The sequence below is a fragment of the Mus caroli genome, unplaced genomic scaffold (assembly GCF_978045245.1).
Source record: "Mus caroli unplaced genomic scaffold, Mus_caroli_1 scaffold_11, whole genome shotgun sequence".
Classification (NCBI taxonomy): domain Eukaryota; kingdom Metazoa; phylum Chordata; class Mammalia; order Rodentia; family Muridae; genus Mus; species Mus caroli.
The window spans coordinates 120,331,751-120,352,726 of NW_028227266.1; the positions used below are offsets into that span (position 1 = coordinate 120,331,751).

Sequence of the window (20,976 nt, forward strand, 5' to 3'; positions counted from 1 at the left end):
ATTTAAAAGCATACATACTGAAATACTTCACATAAGCCTTGCTTAGAGCAAGCAGTGTTTTTTTACCTGGATGTTTGGGCTTAGGCAATAGACTGCGTCTTGTGGAATGTCCTTCCACCCCGGAGACTCTAGTGAGGTTGTCAGTCTTGAGAACATGAAGGGAGCATGCCCAGCCTCTTTACAGTCTGCGCCTGGTGACAGTGTGGGCTTGAGAAGAGACTGGAAAGACTGCCAGCTCTGCCGTCAATATATGTGTATGCAAATGAGCATCATGCCAAGGGGGACACACAGATGACGATCAATGAACCAGAGAAGGCTGAGGCAGCATTCAGTTCTGACATGCGACATTTCTATAGAATAAAGCCATTTGGGACTTAGGTCTGACATGTGACATTTCTATAGAATAAAGCCATTTTGGGACTTGGGTCTGACATGCGATATTTCTTTTTTTTTTTTTAAATATATTTTATTACGTATTTTCCTCAATTACAATTCCAATGCTATCCCAAAAGTCCCCCATACCCTCCCCCCTCTCCCCCATTTCCCTACCCACCCATTCCCATTTTTTTTTTTTTTTTGGCCCTGGCGTTCCCCTGTACTGGGGCATATAAAGTTTGTGTGTCCAATGGGCCTTTCTTTCCAGTGATGGCCGACTAGGCCATCTTTTGATACATATGCAGCTAGAGTCAAGAGCTCCGGGGTACGATATTTCTATAGATTAAAGCCACTTTAGGATTTGGGTTAGGGCACAGAAGGATCCATTCCATATTATTAAGACTGCACATCACTGTCTGTCTGTGGTTACAGGAACACGGCAGAGATCCTGGCTTGGTTTTGAGTTTTGGTTTGTCTTGCCTCTGCCTCCCTCCTGCTGGGGTTGCAGGTGTGCACAACTGTGTGTGGTTCATATGGTACTGGAGAAGGAGCCAGGGCTTCATGCATGCTGGGTCAGCTCCATCAATTGATGTGTCCTATCCTAGAATTTTTAAATTGTGTTACCTCTGATGAGTGCAAGGCTGGAGTAAAAGCCTGGATCCTTTCCTCCGTGTGGAACCTCACAGCTGCTCAGGAGAAAAACAAGTGCTCCTAGTAGCCCAGCAGTCTTCACAGAGACAACTTGTTGACCTTGAGCCACTGAACTGTGCAGAGCATTTGAGCTGGATTCCATGGATAGCAGATTAGACTACCCCTTTATACACCTCCCTGCCATTCCCTTGCCGGCCAACGTGAAGGCAAGGAGGAAGGCTAAAAAGCCAGGCAGTGTCTGCTGCCAGAAGGCAGAGGACTCTGTGGGGGAAATGGCTGCCATGGAAGGGGAGGAGGCAGAGGACAGGCTCTCACTTCCAGGTTTCCTGTGCTTCAGATTGAAAGCCAGATTTCAGGCTCGGCCTGAGCTAGGAAATCATTCCAGAAGATCAGGTTTCTCTGAGCTCATCTCTAGGATCAGCTCTGCTTGCACACTAAAATATTTACAGGCTGCCGAATTCCAGTGACAGCTCTCTAGCAAGGCTCTGGGTGTGACTTGGTGAGAGACTTCGTGTCCCAGGTGCCTCTCAGCGGCTGTCGTCGGATGTGGGTCATTATGAAAGCTTTCACTGTTAATAGGATTATTCTCCAGGGTTGTGTTACATTACATCGCTGTGAAGTTGTGTGCCCGAGTGTGTGTGCCCGAGTGTGTGTGTGTGCATGTAGGGGATGCTCATGGAGGTCAGGGGTCAACTTCCAGTGTCATTCCTCAGACACCGGTTTCCATCTCTTTTGTGCAGGGCTTACAAACTCACCCCACCACGCCTGCATGCTTTTTTGCACAGGTTCTGGGGTGGAACGTGGGTCTGGCCCTTCACAGGGGTCATCTAAGCCCACTGGAAAACACAGTGTGTGATTCATAACAGCAGCAAAGTAACAGTTTCGAAGTGGCAAATAATTTTATGGTTGGGGGTCACCACAGCATGAAAACTGTATTAAAGGGCCTCACGCAGCCTTAGGAAGGTTGGGAGCCACTGTCCTGGAGGCAGTAGCAGTCTAGAGCCTTCCTCAGTAGAAGGAAATGAGAAGGCAAAGATCTAAAGTGGTTCATAAGCAGCCTCTCATGATGCAGTGGGCCGTACATGTCATGGAATTGTGCTCAGTGTGCGTGTGTGGGTGCATGGGTGTGAGTGCATGTGTGCAGGTGTGTGCATGGGTGTGAGTGCATGTGTGCATGTGTGTGCATGTGTGTGCATGGGTGCATGCTTATGCATATATGCATGTGTGTCATATGTATACATGTGTGCATATGTGTACATGGAGGCATGTGTGAGTGCCTGTTTGGGTGCATGTATGTATGTGCATGTGTATGCATGTGTGTGCAGCAGCCATGGTGGTAATGGCTGTGCAGTAGATTTTCAAAGGACAGCACTCTAATGCTGCAGATACAGAAGCTTTAGAGTCTAGGCCAGTCAGGAAGAAGGGTGTGTGTCACTGTGAACTTGTAGGTTGTAGACTGTTGTTTAATAGTTATACAGACGGCTGCTTTCTGAAAGCTCCGACCTACCGCGCCCTTGTCTCTGTGGTCAGTGGGTAACCCACAGTCCAGCATCACTGGAGGCAGAGCCTGGTGATGGTGAGGATGGTGTGGGTCGAATCCCTGATGTCACGGTCTGAGGAGCCAAGTTAGATGCCCACCCGTAGCCAGCTCTCCGCCGTTAGCGATCTCACTGCCTTTTCTGTCTCTTGCAGTTCTATGTGCCGAAAGAGTTGGCCAGATGACTAAGACATACAATGACATTGATGCTGTCACCAGGCTTCTTGAGGAGGTGAGTGTCTGGGGGAGGTGAGGGCCTTTAGAGGGGGTCCGTGTGGGCTGTTTCAGGAAGGACCCTTACGCTGCGCCTTGTAGTATGCAATTTAGTGTTTTCATTTTGCTACTTTGCTTATTTTGAGACAGGATCTCACTGTGTAGCCCTGGCTGGCCTGGGACTTGCTATGTAGACCAGGCTGAGCTAGAACTCATAGAGATCTGCCTGCCGCTGCCTCCCAAGGGCTGGGTTAAAGATATTCACCATCACACCTAGGAGCTTTATCCCTAGGCCTTTGCAGCTATTGGTTTTGTATACATGAATTAGATTTGTTGTTACCGTTTACAGCAAAGTCTGCCCTCAGATTTGTTGTGTAGCTGACGCCGGCCTCATATTCCTGATGCTTTGACCTCTGCCTCCCAAGGGCTGGGATTACAGAAACATACTGTCATGCCCCGCTGATATGTGAGATTGGAGTTATCCAGCTTGTGACATTGCAGTGTGACATTGCCATTGACACATGCGTGAGCCCACATTTGTAGCCATCTTGGGATGTACACAGTCGTCAGGCCTCAGGCTGGATACACCTGTGGGATGTAAACAGTAAGCTGCAGACCAGATACACCTGTTTGGTTTTGATATTCTGAATTGATGGCATTTAAAAAAAAAAAAGTGTCCTTTAAGTACTTGTCGGGACACCCAGCTTCTGATCAGAGTCCTAAACTACCTTCAGGAGAAGGGTATGTTCTTGCTTGTGGTTTCAGAACGTAGTTCGGGAACTTTGTTCAGCTGGCTGGTGGAGCGAAGCGCAGCATCAACATAGAAATACAAAGCAGCAGGAGTGCTTGCCATGGCTGATCTGGGGAAAACAAGTCAGATCAGGCGGATGGCATGCCCTCAAGAGACTGACATTCTCAGCTGGTCTTAGTGTCCTGTTTTCATTTGGGAATAGGGGACTGTGACGCCCCCTGAGGACACATGGGTATGCCCTGAATACCTGAAGGCCAGGGTGGGGCAGTCCCCGGGAGAAATACTGGTAATTTTTTTTTTTTATGCCTGTGACCAAACCTGACAGAAACAGTTTGTGGGGGTTGGGAAGAGGGTGCTATTTTGGGCTCATGGTTTCGGGGATTTCAGCACATTATATTAGAGGAAGAGGTGGCAGGGAGGCTTCCCCTGTGGAAGTGAGAGCATGAGGGCGTGGTTGTTCAGTTCATGGGGTTGCAAGGAAACAGAAGGTGGCTGGAACTCAGTGCCAGATTATAACCTGCAAAAGCTGGCCCCTGCTGACCTACTGCCTGCAGCCAGGATTCACCTCCTCAACATGACACAGCCTCCCAAAACCTCACTGCCAGATGGGGATGGGACTAAGGGGATAGGTGTGTGTTTATGTGTGTGTGTGTATGTATGTATATGTATATGTGTGTGTGTGTGAGTGAGTGTGTGTGTGTGTGTATGTATGTATACAGTGCCCGTCCTTCAGCAATGGCCCCACCACAAACCTGGCCTTCAGTGCACAGGCAGCTCTGGGCCTTGATTCTAGAATCTAGGATGACTCTGTGTCCAGTGACTTTCCATTAGCAGCTCCCCAGGAAGAGGGTGGGATCTTGGGGGAGACACTGAAAGCACAGTGACTGTTGCAGGCAGCGGTGGGTGAGACTGCAGTACGGGCAGGTCCCGACAGTGTGGTGGGATTGTGGTTCCTGCAGCCCCCAACCCTCTGCCCCTCACGTCTTCCTCTCCCTTGCGTTGTTTCTTCCTTCTTTGTATGTGACATTTCCACTCACCCAGGCACACATCTGTTCTATTCTGAAGGAGGAGACAAGAACCCCTCAGCTCCACGTAGGTGATACCAGGATTTGGGACTCTGTGGTGGTCCTCCTGCCTTCTGGTGATACTAGGCTGTCACCATCTTGAGGCTGGTGTGGGCCCAGCTTCAGGCTCTCTTGGCTGCATATTGGGTTTGGAAATGGACCTGCTGACCTTTCCCTGTGTGGGATTTCTTCCCCCATTTGAGGGCCCTTTTCTTAGGACCATTTTTCTAGGCCTTTGTGGGGGATTCTGGGCTCCTGAGCCTCGGTGGTGAGCGTCACCCTCTCCCTGTTCTAAGTCCTTGGCCTCTGCTCTCATCCCACACTCTCCATGGTTGCCTTACCCCCTTCCTGGCCTGCAGAGGTGGCATTCAGAGCGGCCCACAGGTCAAGTCCGTCAGTCTGCACTTACCTGCCTCACTCTCATGCTGTAAGGACCTGTGAGGCTGCTCTGGAACCTGGCCACGGTAGCTACGTCCCCACTGAGACAGAAGCACGGGAGCCTTTGTGTTGGTCAGTCTTGTGTCTGAGCTCCTGCCGTGAGATCCCATCCCTTCTGTGGGAGATCTGTCTCTAGTTGCACTTGTAGGGGTGAAATCTGGCAAGCAGCTAACTGCTGTAGATATTAATTGGGGGTTTCTGCTCCACCCTAGATCATTTAGTTCCCAAATAAAGGACACAAAACCTTTATATTTATTATAAGCCTTCAACACTAGAGCTGGGCAGATATCAGCCCTCTGTGCTATTTTGCCTGCTTTCCTGTCAATAATCCCAAGCTATCACGTGCTGTGTTTCGTCTAAGCTGCTCTTACTCCAACAGGCTGACCCTTGAGGCCATGTGCGCACAATACACCTACCCCATGGTGACTTCTACTTCTGACTCCGTCCTCTCTCTGTGGTCTTTGCCTTAGAGCCCAAGCCTAAGACCCCTGCTTACCTGTCTTCTGCACAGCTACAGGCTGGAGGCATCTCTATTCAATCAATAGTTTTAAATTAAGGAGCAGGGCTTGCACAACCAAAGCTGGCATATGTGAGCATTCACGCTGTCTTAAGGCAACTCGACCTTAGGATACAAGATTTGGCATTATAATTCATAGCAGCAGACCAAACCTCAACAGTTGTCCATCTGTCTTACATTAATTCTACAGCTGCTCTTGATGGTAGATGATATTGTCACAGTGGAGGGACCTAAGTCTGAAGGACAGACACCAGGATCCCAGTGACTTTGGCTCTGGCTCGTAACTATTCCCTGATGGGACTCAGAGCTTTGCCCATTGCATTTGAGAACACTTGAGTCTCTGGCAATATGGCTTCTTGGTTGTCAAGACAATCACAGGCCCTGTGCCCTTGTGGCTCTGGGCATCCACAGCCTGTAGTCCTTGGCTGTGATAGATGAGGCCTCATTGTGGGTGTTATTCCATGGGGTACCTACCACCTTGCTCTCTGCTTTAACATTCAAAGTCCCTTCCAGACCCCTCCCAAGGTCTCCATCCCTTTATACAGAGTCCCTGTATGAAGAACTCCCCGCTTTGGCCAGGCTGGTAGTGCTTGCCTGCAGTCTCAGCCCCTGGAAGGACAAAGAAGGAGGGCAAAGAGTTGAAGGCCATTCCCAGCTAGCTAGGGAGTTTGAGGCTAGCCTGGGCTACATGAGATTTGTCTCAAAATTTTTGTTTTAAAGAATTCTCTTTTCCTTGGTTAATTTTCTGACTAAACATGGCCATATGAAATCCTAGCTTTAAAAAGGAAAATCACATCTCCTTAGAGCAGTTTCTTCCCTCCCCCCTTCTTAGTTACTGCTTTCTTGTTTTATTTTTGATAGGCAATCATGCCTGCACCTCCCTGTTTTATAAATAGCTGCTGTCCCCTTTGTCCTTGATCCTGATAAGATATCACAGGGAAGTCCCTGCCTTTCTCTGGAACTGGATAACTCATAGTCTGACTGCTACAGCCACCTTACACCATTCTTGCTTGGGTTCTGTGGCTCTGTTCAGGAATGCTGGTGTACATACCAACTGCATACTGTGTGCTGCAGGGTTTTCTCAGGGCATTCAAGCACAGCTGCAAGCCGTGTGTGTGTGTGTGTGTGTGTGTGTGTGTGTATGTGTATGTATGTGTGTGTGTGTGTGAGATCTTCAGGCTTGCTTGCCTGACTGTATTGGGATGTACCTAAGAGTTCACTGCTTCTGCCCCAGTTAGAGCGCGCCTTCTGCTGGCCCATAGTTACACTTTTTATCCTAAAATTGGTGAATGGGATGAGTCACTGCTGAGCGTGGGTGTAGGCTAAGCATCTCCACGGAGAGTGCTAGCCAGCCCAGTGTGTGTTGGTGACAAGGGCTAACATCAGGTTGTAGGCTTTCAAGTGACCTTGATTCATTTCTCAGAGAGTAAAGAAATGGTTTTGACTGGCTTGCTTGTTCCAGGGCCTGAGTTAGTTATTTATAGTCTGTGGTGGCCACTAAGGTTAAAACCAAACTCATTTCCTGACTGTTTTCTTGATTTTAGAACTAAATGTTCAATTTATGTTGACTGGCAACAAGAAATGGGAGGTGACTCCTCCCCCCCTACACATACACACTCACACACATAGACACACAGAGACAGATACACACTCACACATGTCAGACAGGTGCACATATACACACACATGCACACATGTGTGCAGGCATGCACACACATACAAGCAGACACACTCAAACATGCAGGCAACACATAGACACACATACTCATATATGCAGGCATACAGACAGACAGATACACACACACACAGACACATAGGCATACCCACACATACACCTTGCCCTATATCTGTGATTCTCAAAAGAAACTAACAATCTTGTTGCCTTGATAAACCTGGACAGAGCCAGCTGTGGCAGTACAGGGACTAAGGCAGGAGGACCAAGGATTCAAGGTGAGCCTTGAATGAACTCCTAGACCCTCTCTCTCAGACAACACTATCAGACACCCAAAAGCCAGAAACAAGCTAGACAAGATAGACTGGAGGCAGTACAGGATTCGGGTTTTCCTGTTACTCATAAGCAGTTTTTCATCCCTTCCTGCTTTTCATCCTGCAGACGTGCCCTGGGTAATTACTATAAAGATTAGATTTCCAGTGTAGGCTTGTGATAGCTGCTCCCAGCTGGGTGGGCAGAGAGCAAGAGGCCAGAGGCCCTGCAGCTGTGAGGTGTGGTCAGGGGCAAAGGGCTTCCTGACCTTGTGTGTTTGTTCCTGTTCTGTTCTCTGTCCTTGTCCTTCTGAGGTGCCAGCCCTCCCTGTCCCTTGGGAAGCCTTGCCCTTCATGTCCTCCAGCTGTGGCTTGCTTTGTAGTGCTCCTTGCCTCACTGACTATAGTGCTCCTTGCCTCTCTGACTATGGTGTTCCTTGCAGCATTGTCTGAGGTGCTCTTTGCCTCACTGACTGTAGTGCTTTTTATCTGGTAGTGCTCCTTGCCTTATAGTGCTCCTGGCCTCAGTGCCTGAGGTGCTCCTTGCCTTACTTCCTGAGGTGCTCTTTGCCTCACTGACTGTAGTGCTCCTGGCCTTGTAGTGCTCCTGGTCTTGTAGTGCTCCTTGCCCTATAGTGCTCCTTGCCCTGTAGTGCTCCTTGCCTCAGTGCCCGAGGTGCTCCTTGCATTGAGAACTCACATCTGTGCTTGTTGGAAATTAGCATCTTCGATGGGGTGAAATCATCAAGGAACGTGGTCAGGAAGTGAGCAGAGAATGTTAAGCTCCTGCTGAGCACCCCATCTGGGCTGGGTGCTTGTCCTGGCAGGGGATTTAACAGGCCTGAGGGAGGCTGAGGGAGGCCGGGGGAGGCCAGGCTTCTGTAGAGAAGTGAACATTGCTGCTAGAGCAGTTTTAGCCACAGGTGAGAGGACTGGAACCATTTTGACTTAATGCTAATCTTGAGTTTGCCTCTGGGTACTCACATCCTGGGCAGCCACACCATTCTTCCTGTCCCTCCCCTCAGGTGAGGCATGGCCAGAGTCTGAGGATGACAAAGGGCCACAGGTGTCTCCCCAGGGCCCTTGAGGATAAAGTCAGGGTTGAGCATCTCTGATTGCTGGGACTGCCAGCGTGTCCTGTGGCCACGTGAAGCTCCCTTTCCACGCGTGCTGAGCTTTTGTGTGATTAGGGATGGTGGGAAAGCATGTAAGGTCCAACTATGTAGTGGGTGTCTATGGCTCACTTCTATAGACACACAGCCAAAGCCTGAGCACAGAATAACGCCTGTGCTTTGTGGAAGGCATTGTCATATTTTCATTTTTGAGCTGTCATTTTTCACCTAAAACAGTGTCAGGAGTGGATTTTAATGGTGTGTGAAGTGTACTTAGGAGTACATCAGAGTCACCGACAAGCAGGTGGCACTAAGCCCCTCTCTCCTTGGTGACTGGTGTGTGCTGGTCTCAAAACCCGGAGTTAGAAAGTTACAAGTAATCCAAAGTAGAAAGTTACAAATAATCCGAGTTAGAAAATTACAGATAACCCAGCCTGTTTGTGAGGAGCAGTTTTGATTTTTCTCTAATTTTTAAAAAGGCTTATTTTTATGTGTATGAAGGTTTTGCCCGTGTGTACATCTGTGCACTGTGTGCCCGGTGACCACAGAGGCCAGAAGAGGGCATCAAATCCTCTGGGAAATTACAGAAGGTCATGAGCTGCCATGTGGGTGCTGGGACCAGAACCTGGACCCTCTAGAAGAGCAATCAGTGCTCTTACATAGCAGTCTGCTACATGACGGAGCCCATGGTCAGAACAGGCAGCCATCTGAAGCCCCAGACTGTTCATTACACAAGGCTGAGTGTCCCAAACCAGTGAGGTGGGGAGTTTGTGAAGGAGCACGTCCCGGGCTGTGGGGGGAGAGGATGGGGGTTTCTTATAACCCGAGGCCTTTAAAACGACTGTTTCTCACAGATAGGCACTTCAGCCATTCTTGCCTTCTCCACGCTGGCATCCCTTTCTGTACAATGCTGCGTGAAAAGCTCAGCTGCTTTCCCGTGCCTCTTCATCTTTTTATGATCTCATTTCTATCATGCAAGTTACCAACTGTGATTACTTTAGTGATTTCTCACCTCTGTGGCTTGAACAAAACTATAGTGCTGCCGATTCTGGGGGAAAGGAACACTCAGGCTATGAGAGTAGTTAGTACCCAGTGTGGAATCGGAGCCTTCAACCGTCTCTGCTCCAGCTGGCCCGTCCAGCTTCTTCATAGAGTAAGTGAAGAGGGCAGTTGGTGTAGACTCTGAAGTGGTGAGGTCTCCTAGAATGTCCTCTACCTTACCAGCCTATCTAATGCAAGTAGGTGGAGCTTACTGGGATGGATTTGGAGTTGGCACCTGTCCCCTACCTGGGACATCTTTCTTCCCACTGAGGCAGCCGTGTCTTTGTGTGGCCCACTCTGTCTGCCTGTTGTCATGGCTGAATTGTCAGAACACCCTGTTCCTACACGTACAAAGCCTCTAAAGTATGAGTAGCTGATACAGGTTCTTCTCTGCCCTTACAGAATTATTCTTGTAAATAAATAAAATTAAATAAAATAATAAGAAGAAACTGAAAAAAGCAAAACAAATAAAGTCCTACCTAATTTATTTTAAACATTGTTTCTTCCTTGGTTACAATGCGGAACTCAGCATGTTCTAGTTCAGTCCTCCTGATGTGAGCTAAAGATGCCTGTCTTCCTACGCAAGCTCTTTGCTTTATTCAGGAGCATAGTCACTCACCTGCCCATCCATCCATTTATCCATCCACCCGCCCACCCATTCACCCACCCATTCATCCATCCATTTATCTATCCATCCACCCACCTATTCATCCATCCACCCATCTATCCATTTATTTATTGATTCATCTGTCATCTACTTATTTACCTACATATTTGTTGGGCATTGGGCTATACACAGATGGCCTGGTCTCCAGCTGAGATGTTGAACCCTGGGACATGGTGGTGATAATTCATCTCCATGGGATGGAAGGAGTTCTCTCATGTCTCCTGGAACCCTGGCTCCTGTCAAAGTTACCTCTCCCCTCAGCCCCCACAGGAGAAGTGTGTGGCTAGCAGTAGGCAATGTCCCAAACTTCTGACCTTCAGGCTAAACTCTTCCCCAGTTACCTAGCAACAGAAAAGGTAGCAGCATACTTTAAAAGGGGCTGTTTGGCCTCTCCTTGCTCTCTCACTCCTCTCTCTTCTCTTTGTCTTCTCCTCTCCTCTCTCCTCTCTCTCTCTCACTTTCTCCCTCTTATTCTCTAGCCTTTCTTCTCTCTCTCTCCTTTTCCTCCTTCTCTCCTCTTGGCCATGGCCAGTCTCTCTCTCTCTTTTACCTTTTCTCTTTCCCCCGCCTTTCTATAATCAAGCTCTAAAACCATAGACTGTCTCTGTTCAGCTGCACTTATTCTTGCCTGTGCGGGAACCTCTCTTCCCTCAGCCCTCTCCCATAACCCCGGGGCTACAGGGTGTGGCCCCGGGGCCCCCAGGTCGGGGGCTACCCCATGTCCATCCCCCATCGAGTAGGTCAGAGGCTTGGATGCCCACCTGGGGATGAGTGAAAAGCATCTGGCAGCCTCCCATGTTCGCCTGTCCAGAGCATAGGAGGAACTCTGGCCAGACATGGGCTATCCTCCCTCCCCCTCCTTCCCCTGGGCCCCTTTTAGTTCCCACACACATTCATCTATCCACCCATTCATCCATCCATCTATTCACCCATCCATCCATCTACCTACCCACCCATTCACCTACTCATCCATCCATCCATCCATTTATAGATTCATCTATTGTCTACCAATTCACCTACCTATTCATCCATCCAGTCATCTACCCATCCATCCATCCATCCATCCATCCATCCATCCATCCATCCATCCATTCACCCATCTGAGTCAATGGTGTTTCCATGTGCTGGCTCTCAAGTAGGGAGAAATATTACCAACGATTTAACAAATAAAGCAATTTTGCCTCCATGTGCCTGGTTTTCATCAACTTTTCCTGCGTGGCTCCTGCACATGTGTGACCAAAGTTATTGCTCTTTAACAGGCATCTAGTACCTGGATGGCGAATTGTTAATACTCCTACTGTTTCTGGGCATGCCCATCTGACACTGAGCCCTGTTGGCCCCTCCAGGATGTTAAGTCTGCATTCTCCCTCTTGTCTTTCATAGAAAGAGCGGGATTTGGAGCTGGCTGCGAGGATCGGCCAGTCATTGTTGAAGAAGAACAAGACCCTAACTGAGAGGAATGAACTGCTGGAAGAGCAGGTGGAGCACATCCGGGAGGAGGTGAGGACCGCTGGCCTGGGAGTAGTCAGGGAGGTGGGTGGGAGCACAGGCAGGTGTGGCAAGACTTGTACTCAAGAGAACCCAGACTTGACATGTAGACCTTCTATGCTGGGTCCTTAGAACTAGCAGGTGCAGGAGCAGCTGCCCTTCTTACATTGTGTTAAGCACCGGAGCAGTGCAACATTGTGGCCTGCAGTCTTCATTGTATAAACTCGGTGCAACATTGTGGCCTGCAGTCTTCATTGTATAAACTCGGTGCAACATTGTGGCCTGCAGTCTTCATTGTATAAACTCTTCATTTCATGGTGCTCAGGCTGTCAGGGGAGAGGACAGCTGTGGACTATTTCACCATCACCAAGGGGAGCCTAGAGTCAGGAGGAAGGATGCTGACTCCCGGAAGTGATGTTTAAACTGCATGGAGACATAATAGTCAGCTGGGGTTGACAGAACAGGGATTTGGAGGTCAGAGCCCAGCTGTCCATGGAGGCTTCTCTCCTCTCATGCTGTTCTCCCAGCAGTAAGTTTTAACTCTGAGGACTCTTCCTTCCCACCTTTTCTTCCTCTCTGTCCATCATTAACTCCCTTAGTGGGAAAGGATGCCCTCATCTAAGACCCTAAGATGTAGCCAATCTTACTCCCTTTTCTCATTAAAGCTATTTCAGACTTGGGCTTAATGTTTTCAAACCACTTGTAAGAAAGTGTGTCATCCCCAGCTTGCTCTCAGCAATGGTAAGCTGGAATGCTGTAGTGTTGCGGGGAGAAATAAAGTTGTTCTTGCCGTCCCTGGTTCAGGGAAATGGCCTCAGTTAGGTAAGGAAGCAGGTCGGCTTTCTGAGTAGAGGGAGACATCACCTAGGTGTCAGCGAGTGGTCGTCCACTGGCCTCCTTCGGTGGCCATCTGGTGTGAGACTTTTTGGGTGTGTACGGAGAGCATTCTACTCCATGGGAGTGGAGATGGCCTGCTTCTCAGGAGAAGCTTTGAACTGGAAAGCTATGAGGTCATGCTTCCCTTTGGGGAATCATCAAGTGGCCCCTCTAGGTAGGGAGAACCTTTATGCGGCATATAAAACAAGTGGACTCACCAAGGACAGCCAAGTCCACGCCCTGCGTGGTGTGGGAAAGTTGGAACAAACCCCTAGCCACATCAGAAAACAGACTTCAGTTCTCCCTCACAGCCCTCACTGAGTGCTGGAAAGGCAGGTGAGAAGTTTTTTGATAGCTACTGCCTTGTCTGAAAGCCTTGAGCCCAAACCAGCCACGTGGCAGAGCCATCAGTCAGCAGCGTGGCTTTCCTCAAGGCTTGTCTTTCTTCCCATACCCTGAGTTTCTGCCCAGTAACCTCTAAATGCAGCAGAGGGTCTGACCAGCTTGTTGAGGGACACTGAGGTGTGCTGGTCACATGGAGAGCTGTGTGGCTTTCTAAGAGGGGTAGAGTCTGTGAACCACTTCTGGCAGCCCACCCAGAGGCAGCACAGCCACAGATCTGCTCTGAGATGGCACTGGGTGGGTTCTGACAAAGTGAGTGGCCTCTCATTTTATTTAGTATCATGGCCCACTGTTCTGGCCACTTGCCCAGCTGGTCATCTGGCTGCTTCCAGAGCCAACAAGCATCAACCCCCTGATCATTCCAGAGCCTTCTGCTCCCCTCTCTGCTCTTCTGACCAAATGTGAGGACAGAGACCGTTTCCAACCCAGAACTGATGGGCTGGGCTTTTCTTAAACATTGTCAAACTCAAGGTTTTGAAACTTTGAGTAGCAAACCAGCCTTCACTTGGGATGCCGCCCCTCTCTGGCGTTCGAGCACAGAAAGACGTTGCCACCTTCCAGCAAGCATCGATCTGCCCCTTGCTGTCCACACAGGTGTCTCAGCTCCGACATGAGCTGTCCATGAAAGACGAGCTGCTTCAATTCTACACCAGTGCCGCTGAGGAGAGCGAGCCCGAGTCTGTCTGCTCAACCCCGTAAGTCACCAGCACAGGTGCCCAGAGCTAAGGGCAGGCGGGCTGATGTGGAATGGATGCCCTTGGAGGCCCCTAGGCAGGGCCACTAGCGTCTTGGGGATAGTCTTTCCCAGAACGGCCATCTGAAGGCCTCAAATGACGCCACCTCACTGCTTCAAGTGAGCTGCTGAGTGGAGGGCAATTTCCCTCTTAACAAGGTGTCAATCCTGGCTTGTTAGAGTGGCCCTTTGCCCTGGCACATCCGTGAGAATGGGGTGTGCTCAATGGTGGATGAAAACATAGATCCTGGAGCCTCAGGTCCTTGGGACAGAAGTCTGGCTGCTTCTGTGAAAGTCAGGAGACCCTTGCTTTTGGGAGCTTAGTGGTCTGCTGTAGGGACACAGCTGTGTTGTGACTTCACTCCATGTTGATTTCCTCACTGTAGCATGGAGCTCTTAAGAACATGTAGGTCACAGGATTCACATATGAGGACTGAGTTCACATATGAGGCAGATATAGAACACTTAATTTTTCATTTATTTATTTGTGTACATTGCGGTGGGTGGGTGGGGCCACGGCCGTGACATGGCTTACATGTGGAGGTCGGGGACAGCTTTCGGGAGTTAAGTGTTCCCCTTTTACCTTGTTGGTCCTGGGCTGGTTGTCAGGTGTGGCAGCAAGAGTTTTCCCTTCTGAGCCGCTTCAGCAGCCCACAAAAACATTCCTTGTGAATAGATGCCCATCTCGAGTTAAGTAACTCTTAGACATCCTGGAATTGCATTGGTTAAATGACCCTGGCCCCCTGGCCCCCTGGCCCCCTGTTGTGAGCTAAGGTGGCCACTATACCTCTCTGATTTTGAGCATGCTGCTCTCCTAGGCTGAAGAGGAATGAGTCCTCCTCCTCCGTCCAGAATTACTTCCACCTGGACTCTCTTCAGAAGAAGCTCAAGGACCTTGAAGAGGAGAACGTTGTACTTCGATCTGAGGTGACATGTGTACCCCGCTTTCACCCCTCGGGTGGGGGTGTCCCTCTGGCAGCGACAGCTTCAGTGACAGTGCCATCTGCTTAACGCCCATCTGAAGACGTCCTGATTGAGCTTGCACTCTTCAGTCAGGGTGCTCAGCTGCAGGCTCGGCCGCGTGTGGGCATTGCTTCCCAGGCGGCTGTTGCAGTGGGTGGAGACTGGGTTGGGTACAGGCACCCGAGCGCTGGCCCGAAGGCTGGGGTAATGATTGAGGAGTAGAGATGCACCAAGAAGACGGTGTACCAGGTCTCAGAGACTGGTCTGCCATGGTGAACTTGGAAAGGCTGGGCCGAGGCAGCCTGGGAACCTGGAAGGCACTGTACCAGGCACCTTCCCGACGTTGTTAAGATTGTTACATTACTGTTATTAGCATCACTGTTGTTAGTCTTCACAGTAGGGCCTACAGCTGCTTACTTTGAGTCTCATTTGCAGTGAAACTCAGGTGCCAGGCTGTTGGGTGTTTGAAGATGTCAGAGTTAATAAATGACAAAGGCGGGATCTGCAGCCTCTGGCTCTAAACCCAAGCTTTTTCCCCCTCACCCACCACCACTCTCTAAGACCTCTGATTCGAGTAGATTTAGTGTTTTTTGTCTTTATTAGCATTGAGCTTGTCTGTAGGCAAGGGATGGCCCTTGTCTGTCAGGTTTGGGCTGTGAGCCTACTTAGCTGGCTCTAGACTTCCAGAGACACCCCAGGAGGGCAGACCATCTGTCACTTTGAATTTGCCACACACTGGAAAGAGCCTCCTGTCAAGGCACAAGGAACTCTTTCCCACAGCCTATCTTTGCAGACCCCACACTAGCCAGTGATTTAGGGTGACTGACAATGTCACCCAGGCTTGGTCTTATAGACCCATGGCTGAAGAAGGGCAAGCCCATGCTTCCTAGCTGCAGTCTCCTGGCATCTGGTGCAGGTGACTGCCTCAGTCCCAGGCACCCAGCCCCTCCATCTCAAGATAGAGCACAAGGGCTCTGATCCAGGTGTGGATTCTTGGTGGCCCCATGTATGCCCTCAGAATTTTCATCTCTGCCTGTGGTCAGGGCCTACCACACTCTTGGAGCCAGCTGGTCAGGGCCTACCACACTCTTGGAGCCAGCTGTCTCATTCTTCTCTCCTCTTTTCAGCCAGAGCAAGCTGTCCAAAGTCCTACGAATAGCTATGTGTGCCTTCTCTCTTTTCCAGTTTTGTTTTGGGACCAGGTCTCACTATATAGCTCTGGCTGTCCTGGAACTCACTCTGTAGACCAGGCTGGTTTTGAACTCACAGAGATATGCTTTCCTCCACCTCCTAAGTGCTGGGATTAAAGGTGTGCACCATCACTTCCAGACTATTTGGTTTGTGGGGCTTTTGTTTGTTTGGGTCAGGGTCTCTGTATCCCAGGCTGGCTTATAGCTTACTGTGTAGCCCAGGCTGGCTCCAGATTCATGGCCAGACCAGTTTTTCTGCCTTAGTCTTCCAAGCGGTAGGGTTCCAGGGATAAGCCCCCAAGCCCACCATTTCGGAATGACTCTTGAGACCATGTCATAACGCTGTCTTTAACATGTTGAGTTTGTTCTTAGTAGAACTGGGTCAGACAGAGCTAATGGCACTTCAGAACCTGTGTCTGGTATGGCAACAGTTCTATTCCTGTGTGGCTGTTCACAGAGCAGCTGCTGTGGTCAGGACAGTGTCTTAGGCATGATAAAGGCCACAGAAGTGTTATATCTATGAGAGCTGGATGCACACAGGCAAGTAGCAAACAGACTAACATGCCATGGCCTTTCAGTGGTAGAACTTGCGCTCCCATCTCTGTGTGGCGCCCCCTGGTGGTGCCTAGCCATCAGGTCTCTGTTTTAGGGCTTTGCCCATGGCCTAGGCAGGGAATACAGATGAGGTACGGTACGTCTCTGCGTGGTGTGTGATGGTGCAGGGACAGAGATGTTGAAGGGGATCATACCAAAGCCTGAGACTGCCCAGCTCTGTGCCCAGACCCTGGTCCACCTGACAGTCCTGACTGTGCGGACGCCGTCCCCTGACTGAGCGTCATCTACATCCACAGGCCTGTCAGCTGAAGACAGAGACCATCACCTATGAGGAGAAGGAGCAGCAGCTGGTGAACGACTGCGTGAAGGAGCTGAGTATGTCTGCCCCTCCTGCCCGGCCGCCCCTCCTCCTCTAAGATGCTCCCACCACCTCCCCAGCAGCCAACGGCTCCGTGGCATTCTCTGAAAGCAGAAGGCCTCTGCCAGCCTTTGCCCGTTTGTGAGTTGAGAGCCATGCTCTCGGTGAGGTGGATATTTAATTTTAATGTCTACTCAGTATTGGAATATTGTAATCATTTGATGATGCTCAAGGTCGGCCCAGATCAATGATCTGATTTACAACAATGAAGGCCTGACTCTCAGCTTTGCTATTCAAATCAGTGACCTTCCCCATGCCCTCCATTATGAGTTTCCAGGTAAGATAAGAGAAAAGGCATTCAGCGAAGTGAAACACAACTCATATTCATGTCTAGTAAAATGGGCTGCAGCTCCAAAAGCCACAGGCAAAGTGCTCTGTGTGCAGAGTCCCTGTTGTGATCTGTTCACAGTGGAACACTGGGGTTCAGCCAAGTGCAGTCATCTTTGGGGGATCACTTCCAGATCTCTTCCTGGAGCCTGCTGTCCTGCCCTGGGGACAGCCTTGGTTAGTAGAGTCAGCCCTCACAGGAGAGACAGCCAATGAGAAGGCTGGGTTCCTTCTCTTTCCAGCCCCTGCAGGAACCACATCACCACTTGAAAAGATGTCCACTTCCACTCCCTCCATGCCCCCATCCCCACTCCTCCCCGTAAAGACGGTGTTCCCTCTTTGGTCTGTGTGTGGCTTTACAACTCAGCCACCTGCTTGTCATTACTTCGTCACAGGGGATGCCAACGTCCAGATTGCGAGCATCTCTGAGGAGCTGGCTAAGAAGACGGAAGATGCCGCCCGGCAGCAGGAGGAGATCACGCACCTGCTGTCGCAAATCGTGGACTTACAGAAGAAGGCAAAATCTGTAAGGCTTCTGCGTCTCCGGGTGACGAGGCAGTGGCCATGCGGGGATGGGACAGGTGGTTAAGTGGGAGGCCCGTTCCCCACCTGAGCCATGCATACTTTTTTCTGGAGGAGGTTTAGTGAGCTCAGGCACTAACCCCACCACCGCCGCAGGTTGGCCGAGGCGTTATTTATGATGATGTTGCTCCTAAGGGTGATCTATAAGTTAGTGGGGTTCATAGAGAAGTGCTGTAGATACAGAGCCTTGGGATTTATCTGACAAACCACGGAGTCTGCTGTTTGTTGTCCCTTCAGATATTGTTGGTGGGAGAGTGGTGTGTCTGACTAGTGTCCCTTGGGCTCTGACTGGAAGGAAGAGAGGAGGTGCCTCTGGAAAAGAAAGAAGGGAGGACAGACAGAAAGGGGAGGGGAGGGAGGACAGACTCCCAGAAAGCACTCACACTCTGGAGGTGGGGGTTGGGCTATGGAGAATAATCAAGTGCCAAGTGCCCAGGGAAGACTTTACCTTCAAAATTACCTGACGGGGTCAGCGAGATGGTTCAGTGGAGAAAGGCGCCTGCTGCCAAGTCCTGAGTTTATCCAATGCTCATAAGGTGACCTCTGACCTCCACGTGCACTGTAGGCACACACACTCACATACATACTCATACATGCTTATACACACACATACACACACATACACATTCACTCATATACATCCTTACACACACGCATACACATATACACTCATACACACACACTCACTCATATATACACACATGCTCACACACACATACATACATACACATACATACACATTCTCTTATTCACACACACATCCATACATACATATTCATACACACACATACACACACACATATATACACACATGCTCACACTTATATGTACTCTCACATACCCTCACACATGCACACACAGGTTCACACACATACACATTCTTTCACACATGCTCACTCATGTACACTCACATACACACACACACATTTACACACTCATACACACACACAAACACGAATGAGAACATTTTTAAAAGCCTGTCTGTTTTTTTAATTATATGAAAGGCAGTGCTCTGCCATAGCATCCGGTGCACGCTTCTCTCTAGACAGTGCTGAGCTCCTCACAGACAGGTAACAGGAGGGGACAGTCAGGCTCCTGAGTGTCTTAACAGAGGTGACTTATCTTTACCATGTTTAGTGCGCAGTGGAAAATGAAGAGCTTGTCCAGCACCTGGGCGCTGCCAAGGATGCCCAGCGTCAACTCACAGCCGAGGTGGGTGTCCCTGCCTGAACTCTCTCGTGAAGCTGCTCCCCCATAGGCCCGGGTCATTCCCCTCATACTAAACACTTCACTCTTGAATTAGCATGATATTGCTTTGCCTGGGTTCTGTGCCTGCCGTTTGGTGTAAGCGTAAGGAGGCTGGATTCAGTACCTCGGGGGCCTGACATATTCTGACTCCTGATAGACACTAGATAGGTGAACAAGATGTGCCACAGACTTGTAAAGAGCCTGTTCAAAGATACAACTTGAATCTGGGCATTGTAGTACATATATCCCAGTCCACAAGTGGCTGAGGCAGGAGGATGGCTATGAGTTTAAGGACAGCCTAGGCTACATAGACCGACCCTGTATCAAACAAAAGTGAAAGATGCAGCTGGAGAAGAGGGTTTGCCTCTTAGCCTCTTTAATGTTTTGTCTGGGCGTTTTCTTTGGCTTGCCCACTGTGAGCGTGTGAGCAGCTTTCCGAGTCTGTGAAAAGCCAGCCTTGTGGATCTAGCCCGCTTTGCCGTGGGCCCACAGGGCCGCAGGTTCTGCCTCTCAGGCAGGAGGGCTGGTGGGTGTGTCGGCACCTGGGTGCTCACTGGAGCTGTCTGAGACCCTCTATCTCTCCCCACAGCTCCGAGAGCTGGAGGATAAGTACGCGGAGTGCATGGAGATGCTTCACGAGGCTCAGGAGGAGTTGAAGAACCTGCGGAACAAGACGATGCCCACGTCCCGGCGCTACCACTCTCTGGGCCTGTTCCCCATGGTGAGTGGGTTCTCCTGTGCGCCTCTCCCCAGACCATCCTCAGATTTAGCGCCCAGGGCTTCGTGTCCCCTTCTGATCCCTGGTCCTACATCTTTCCTGCGAGCTGCTTGCTTCTTTAAAGTTTGCACTGGACCTGCCAGCTGGGGGCTCCTGATTCCTTGAGATGGACTAGCTCTTTATAGGCTGCTCTCCCTGCAGCTGTTAGGAGATTTTTACAAAGAACTTGATTTAGTTAGATGTTAGTCTGGGCTGCTATTACCCATGCCTTAAAGAGCCTGAACTTCTCCTGGTTCCTTGTGTGTTTATTAACCCTTCTGTTGATGTCAGGGATTTGAACCAACTTTTTTAAAAATAGCATTCCCCCATGATCCTGGTATGGCTTGTTTGATGTCAAGGCTCTGAAGGGCTTTGGTGACGGACAAAGGGGTTTCCAGTTTAGTCTCCAGTCATTTCCCTGTGATATCTACTTAGAAGGAAGTGAGCGTGCTCATCATATGTTCTACCAGACCATAGCTTCCTAAGCTAGGGAAGGCACGCATTGGCTGTGTCCTACAGCACTGTGGGTGTTAGCACAAGACAGTGTAGAGCTGTAGCCAACCAAGCAGCAACTACACATGGATGACAGACAGCCTGAGAACAAGCCCCCAAGAGCTCCTGTGGGTCCAGGTGTTGTTCCATTCGTCTGCAGAATAACAGATTCTCTCCAAGGCGAGAAAAGGGTCAATTTTTTTAATTTTAAAAATGTTTGTTTACTATTATTGTGTTTGTATGTGTGATTAGAGTTGGTTCATGCATGGAGGTCAGAGGGCAACTTTGTGGAGTCCGTTCTCTGATTTCTGAGCTGTCTCAGCAGCTGAGAAGGGATTGAGGGAGGAGTCTCTTGCAGAGATACTTTTCCTGGGAAGTCTGTTTCTATTCACCCCAGACAGAGAAGGCAGTTTCTATCCACCCCAGACAGCCCAGTTAAACAGTTCCTCCCAAGTCCTGCTTGGTGAGCCTGTAAGTTTACTACTGGCCAAGGCCTTAAAACTGTCACAAACCCAGGCTGGGGAGATGTCAGGCTCAGCACATAAAAACACTAGGATGTGCAAGCCTGACAGACTGAGGTTGACCTCCTGAGACCA

The 20,976-nt window shown here is 49.8% G+C and overlaps 1 protein-coding gene across 12 annotated transcripts in view; it reads left to right on the plus strand.

The window, feature by feature from the left end:
- The window catches only part of Trak1 (trafficking kinesin protein 1), a 106,336-nt gene that overhangs the window by 59,134 nt on the left and 26,226 nt on the right, over positions 1 to 20,976 (plus strand). For all 12 annotated transcript variants that reach the window (XM_085828195.1, XM_085828192.1, XM_021171939.3 and 9 more), the window contains 8 exons: positions 2,719 to 2,795; positions 11,733 to 11,849; positions 13,710 to 13,810; positions 14,667 to 14,775; positions 16,853 to 16,931; positions 17,697 to 17,827; positions 19,021 to 19,095; positions 19,721 to 19,852. In XM_085828195.1, the coding sequence (XP_085684321.1) occupies positions 2,745 to 2,795; positions 11,733 to 11,849; positions 13,710 to 13,810; positions 14,667 to 14,775; positions 16,853 to 16,931; positions 17,697 to 17,827; positions 19,021 to 19,095; positions 19,721 to 19,852 (795 nt within the window). In that variant the 5' untranslated portion in view covers positions 2,719 to 2,744. The remainder of the gene's footprint in view (positions 1 to 2,718; positions 2,796 to 11,732; positions 11,850 to 13,709; positions 13,811 to 14,666; positions 14,776 to 16,852; positions 16,932 to 17,696; positions 17,828 to 19,020; positions 19,096 to 19,720; positions 19,853 to 20,976) is intronic.